This window comes from Geospiza fortis, unplaced genomic scaffold (genome assembly GCF_000277835.1).
Source record: "Geospiza fortis unplaced genomic scaffold, GeoFor_1.0 scaffold54, whole genome shotgun sequence".
Taxonomy (NCBI): domain Eukaryota; kingdom Metazoa; phylum Chordata; class Aves; order Passeriformes; family Thraupidae; genus Geospiza; species Geospiza fortis.
The window spans coordinates 17,505,048-17,511,327 of NW_005054301.1; the positions used below are offsets into that span (position 1 = coordinate 17,505,048).

At 45.8% G+C, this 6,280-nt stretch overlaps 1 protein-coding gene across 1 annotated transcript in view; it reads left to right on the forward strand.

The window, feature by feature from the left end:
- Positions 1-1,412: 1,412 nt before the first annotated feature.
- TTC9 (tetratricopeptide repeat domain 9) overlaps positions 1,413-6,280 on the forward strand; it is a 6,582-nt gene continuing 1,714 nt past the window's right edge. The window contains exon 1 of the mRNA XM_005417548.2: positions 1,413-1,691. Coding sequence (XP_005417605.1) covers positions 1,460-1,691 — 232 coding nt within the window. The 5' untranslated portion in view covers positions 1,413-1,459. The remainder of the gene's footprint in view (positions 1,692-6,280) is intronic.

Here is a 6,280-nt window from a genome sequence, read left to right on the forward strand (position 1 = left end):
GTGGTAGAAGCCTGTTTATGATTGTTCCCAGTAAGATGTTTAAGTTTCGAAGGTGTATTTGGGTTAGAAATGTTTTTTGTCCACATTAAGTGATCATAGATTCGGACTAATTTAGGTTGAAAGAATCTCAGGAAGTCATCTAGCCAGCCTCCTTCTCATGAAGTAAAGTGTGATACAGAAAGGGTTGTAGGGCTTACTCTAGGGGTATAGGGAAAGGGGATGAAGAAGTGCATCAATTTCTGATCCAGTACCATATCCTCTCAGCTGCAGTTACCATGCAAGAAATTAAGTCTGGCTGTTCATTGGTGACACCTGACCTGTGATGACTTGGATTTCCAGGAGCACTGAGTCTCCTTGCCAGAGACACACTGAGTAACACCACCTGTGATGGGAAATTTCTCCCCATGCCCTGGCACTTGACACTGCCAGCTTCTGAACTGATCCTTGCAGTGGCATTCTGCCTTCCTTCCCCAAATTGTGTCATTCTCCAAGTTGCCTTGGATTGCAGCACTAGATGGGCTTGTGTTGCAGCACAACTTTATTTTTCTGGAACTGTGACTGCATCATGTCCTATTCTTGTCAGTGTTCCCCAAGCCATTCATAATGCTCAGGTCACCTGTATGAGATTCAGCCCACCGGAGTGGGCACTACAGAAAACCATGAGCATGGCTGTAAAGTGTGGCTCAGGGATCTTCCCCTTTATATCACTTCTAGTTGTGGGAAACTCACAATGGGCACTTTCTTCAGCTCCTAGACATTTATGCAACAATTGTCCTTCAGCACACAGAACTCTCAACATATTGTTTATTTACTCTTTGCCTTTTCCTTTAGGAAGTCAGCAGAACTCACCTCTGGGAATGAACTTGTGTTGCAGTGCTTAGCAGAAAGCAGGCAGCATAGCACATTTGTTCCCTGTACTACAACTCCAGGTGTCTCTGGCTTGCTGACAGCACATTCCAGCAGGGCAGAACCCCTTGTTGTTTCCTATAGCAAAACTCTGTACAGGATCTCCCGGATAAAAGGCAATTACATATTATTTTTATACCTAAGAGCCTTGGATTAAGCCAAATATGAAATCTGATCCAATTTATCCCCCTTTTTCCTTGTCGGATAACTGTTAGTCCACCTTTTTGTACTTTTCAGAGCTCCAGGCTCGTCCGGGAAGTGATTTCACAACAAATAAAGCCAGCCACTGCCACAAGACTGTGTGGCATTCCAGAGCTGTGGAGGGATGTTTATGTTCTCCCTCTCTCCCCCAGTGTTTCATGTGCCTATGTGTCTCCCGGGAGTAAACACAATCCCTTTGCTTTGCAATGCCAAAAATAGAAGCATTGGTATTTAAATTGCGAACAATCAGGTTTGGCAAACAATCCCTTTCTGAATCACGGGGCTGAGTCATTTCCCTCACCTAAGCTGCTCTCCCGTGCACATTGCAAGAGCAGGGGAAACTCCAGCACTAATGTTTTCCTGTCTGTCTGTCTGTATCCCATCCTCCCCATGCCCTGCAGCCTGCTTGCTCCAGGCCGAGCTGGTGAATTACGAGCGGGTCAAGGAATACTGCCTCAAAGTGCTGCAGAAGGAAGGCGAGAACTTCAAGGCGCTCTATCGATCAGGAGTGGCATTTTACCACCTGGGTGACTTCAACAAGGCCCTCTACTACCTGAAAGAAGCAAGATCCCGCCAGCCGACAGGTATGGGGAAGGGAGCAGGGATGTGGCTTTGCACTGAGTGCTTTTGTATTTCTTTCCATGAGATGTCATCTGTCCCTGACTTGATTGTGTTGATTTCCACAGGGATGAGCATGCATGACTCACTGTATGTCCTTGCCTGGACTCCCCTTCAAGCACTCATGGGCAGTGCAGCAAGGTCACAGTGCCCAAAGATTAACTGCTGCCAAGGCTGCAGCATGACCTGGAAGAAGACAATATTGCTGGAATGCTGAGGGTGTGGAGGGGATCCTGCCTCTCTTTTCCACACTAACTTATTTTTGAAGAAGAAAGCAGGGCAGGGAAAGACTGTACCCCAACCATTACATTTTCCGACTCTTTGAGAAAAAGCTTTTTCCCCTTAGCAATGCCAGGAGACTATTTGTCATCCTTAGTAGCCTTCTGCCATCTCAGTAAAGGGTTAGTATTCTGCTTTGATCAAGGAGACAGACATTTACACACAAAGCTTCATCAGGATGCTTCAGCTTCTGCCATAAAATCAGCCAATTCCTTGTTAAGTATCTGTCATCCATCTGTTAAAACCATACAGTTCATTTGGGGACAGCAATGAAATTATATATCCAAACAACTGAGCCTTGCCAGAGCAACCATCTCCATGCTAACCTGCCCAGCCTCAGAAGGTGGGTGAAAGGCCAGAGATGAGGGTGAGGCAGAGATGATGCTTTTATTTTTCAGAAATCATAGGGAGATAAAACAACACTGTGGTTTTAAATAGAAAGGAATTTTGTAGAACTCAAAATTAAAGAATTTCTAGAAAATAAAATGGAAGTCACATGCAAAGAAAATCCTACAGAGCAGCTCTTCATATGAATCTGTGAGGAGTGAGAACTGGGTGGGAAAGAGGGGCAAGCCTGGGTCCTGGTGGAGCATGGTGGAACTGATACTCATTGAACTAGAGGAGGGAAGGGAGGCTGTTGGAGCTGGCTGTGCTTGATGTCTTACAGGCATTGGCCCTTCAGGGCTTCTGCAGTGGCTATGCCCTGGAGGACCATCAGGGAGGGTGTGCTTGGGAGTGTGCTGGGATCTCCTTCCTATTCCACCTCCCCTAAGGGTGCTTAGTCCCATCTGCTGTGCTTGGCCATGGGCTCTGGGCAGTCTGACAGCACAGCTGTGCACCCCACACTCCCAGAGCAAATGTGTTTCAAAGCTCATTTTAGCCTATTTTAGTTTACAGTGTGCCCTTCTGCTTTCAGCCCTTGCCAGAATCAGGAAATGGAGAAGCATATGCAAGAGAAAAGTAGTCAGTGGAAAATAAGTTATCCTAACCTTGAAGTTTTGACTAGATTCAGATGTGAAAAATTTCTTTTAGCTGAACGGCTTAGCTTCCATTTCTTAAATATGTTTCTGTGCTCCCTTACCACCCCCCTCCTTGTGATACTATTTACTTGGTATTCCTCATTGCTTCTTGAAATAAATACTAATTTATTCAACAGCAACAACTTCAAATACCACTTGCTGCAAAAAAATACCAAAAAGTGTCCCTAAAGGCCCTTAATGTATACAAAACCCAGTTCTGGCCTTCAGCTCTGCATCAGACTCTTTCCTGTTATTTGTAGACCATTCAAGGCTGTTGTTCCACTGTTTTATTTATGATTATGGAAAACTTGAAGGGCATTCAGGGGGAAAGAATTGAATATGTACAGTAAGAAAGGATGTGGGTGTTAAAATGCAGTAATAGGAATTAGGTAGCACTATCAAGAATTTATTATGTGACTTGGAATAAGTCAGTGTCTCCACTTTAAATGTCTCCATCTGCAAAGTGTGATTGTTTTCCTTTATCTGAGGTTTCACCAGGCTCACTGGTTATTATTGCAGTCATGTTCTGTGTGTTCTTTTTTTTTTTCTAATAAGGAATGTTTTTGGCACAAATCACTGGCAGTTATTCTCTTTGATGGGAGAGCTTTTGAATGGTAAAGAGGAATTAGTTAGCAAAGGGGTTTAGTTTTCTAAAGGGCTGTCAGCACAGCAGATCCCTTATGGCTATTCACTATCTGCCCAGGGTGAAGGAAGGTTGGATTTGGCCTGATTTCTTGTGCCACCTCCAAACAAAAATCACAAAAGCAGATTGAAATAACAGGAGATAGTTGTATAACCCTCCTACTAAGGAGGAGGGAAGCTGCTGCTAAGTCATGTAGAACATGCATAGACCCTCCATGAGCTCTGTGTCCAGAGGTTGGGGCAGCATAGGCAGCCAAATATGCACATTGCTGCAAGCCTTGTTCAGCCCCTCTCCCAGTGGGGCTGCATTGTCAGAGCAGGGACTGACTGGGATTGAGACCAGACCATCAGCTGGAAATGGCCTGGTAATGTCAAACAGGGGTCCCTGCTGTCCCTGTGCTGTCCCTCCCATGTGAACATGGGAGCCCATGTTCAGACATCCCGCGGGCTGCCCGGACCAGATGGTTTTTGTGCTGTGTACTCAGGCACTGCCTTCCTGCACCCCTGCAACTCAGAAATCCTGGGAACAAAATCCAGACCGTGGTGTCTGCACAGCAGATAAGCAACTGGGCTCTGAAGCTGTAGGGGAAGCAGACATGACCTTTAAAATAGCATTAGGCCACTCTGCAGAGAGACACAGGCACAGTCCTAAGAGCTGGGAAACACATTCCTGTTGGAGCTCTACCAGTACCTCTTTGCATGGGTGTGACCCCGTATCTGAATTGTTCTTACCTATTTCCACATCAGCCAATAGGGATCACTTTTTCTTCACTGAGAGATCAGTGGATCTGTCTTCTCATTAACATTTCCACATAACTTTGATATATTTCTGCAGGCAGAGCTAGTATGGTACAACAGTATTTGGAGAAAAAACTTGACAAAGACAGGGCTCCACTCCTGTAAACAGAGTGCTGTTCTCATTATTCTTCCTTGGTAAAATAATGGCCCTCACAAAGGAAGTAAAACATGCCAAAACCAGCCTGAGAGATCTATAAATAGCTTGCAATGAGAGCGTCTCCCACCCTCTGTCAGGCTACAAATTATTATGCCCATGGCTTCCCAGGCATGTTGAAATCTCCCAGGTGAGTGAAGCTGTGCCATCAGCAGTCACTATATTACCTGAAAGCCAAAGGAGGCTGGCAGCTTTTCCCAATTACGAGCCTACTTCTGCTCCCTCAGTGAGATGCTGAGTCCCTGCAGGGCCAGGCAGGTAGGATCTCCCGAGATGCCCACAGTTATCCCTTCTCACCTGCACCAGGCAGGCATTCCAAGCGTGTACCTTGGCAGTGGGGATGTGTACCCAGAGCACAGCCCATCAGAGCCTAGAAGAGCACAGAGCAGAGGTCACAGTGAGATGCAGGCAGCACAGCAGGACCTTGCTCAGGCTGTGTCCTGCCCTGCACTCATTTCATTTTAAGTCAGCCAACTGCACTCATTTCATTTTAAGCCTAAAATTCAGGACTACCACCTCAACTGAATTTCTTCATTCCAGGAGGCTGCACAGCTGAAATAGTTCTGTTTTTTTAAAAAGCTGCTTTAAAATTTGCTGGGCTGGTAAGAAGTGCTAATGCATAAACAGCCCAGGATGCTGGTGCATCTTGTTCACAGAAGCAACAGCAGAATTCTTAGCTCATTAAAAATGTCCCAAATGGGTCAAGGAGCTTAGTCATTGAATCCCACCCTCTGAGTGCCTAGGATGATGTAGTTGAACCTGCAGAAGACTCAGCAGGGAGACCCACCTCACCAGAGACAACTTGAGAAGTCACAACAGCATGGCCATGGCCCACAGATGCCCCGTGGCATGTTTGTGGATAGCTCTGTGTGGCAGGAAACTGATCTGTCTGGCACTGATTCAGCACTGGCAGAGGGCACAACAGAGATGTCCTCATCTTTAAAGGAAGCTTTGCACCCACAACTGCTTTGGGGGTGCAATACCCACCCTCACTAGTGCTGGACATGTTCCCAGTAATTTGTTCATCACTTTGAAAGCTGAAGCACTTCTCATTTCCCTAGCTGGTGTGGAGCACATTGCAGTTTGAATGAGGAGGAGATGAGATTGTCCTCTGATTGGACTGCATCGCACTTCTGATTGGTGTCTGAGGATCTAATAACTTCAGGGGCCAAGGTGATCCTGGCTGGCTGTCAGAGCAAGGCTCTGAGCAAAGAACCATTTTTTAATCAATGCAGAAGTGAAAGTGGCTGTGTTTTTAATTGCTTGCTTTGGGTACTACATAGCTTTTGCCATTTTGTGGGTGCCATGTGTGTGTGAAGTTTTCCTCATGATAGAAATCAGCTTAAAGAGCTTAAAGAGTTAAAGAGAGGATTGACCATGACTGCAGAATCATTAACTCTGTCTAGAGACATGTACTCATTTAGGTCAACCTGTGATTCAGGGTGAATCAGGTTCACTTAGGGCTCAGGCCAGGAGATAAAGCCAAACTCACATAGTCTGTGTGGTGTGTTGATGCTCTGAAATTCTGGAAGGAACAACAAGGCTCAGCTTGTCACCTTCACACTGCTGGGATATCACAGCTTTCTACTAGGATGGATCAGTTGTTCTGTTCCTCTAGGAACTTCATGAGACAAGACAGACAAGGTAGTATGCAGCATATAGC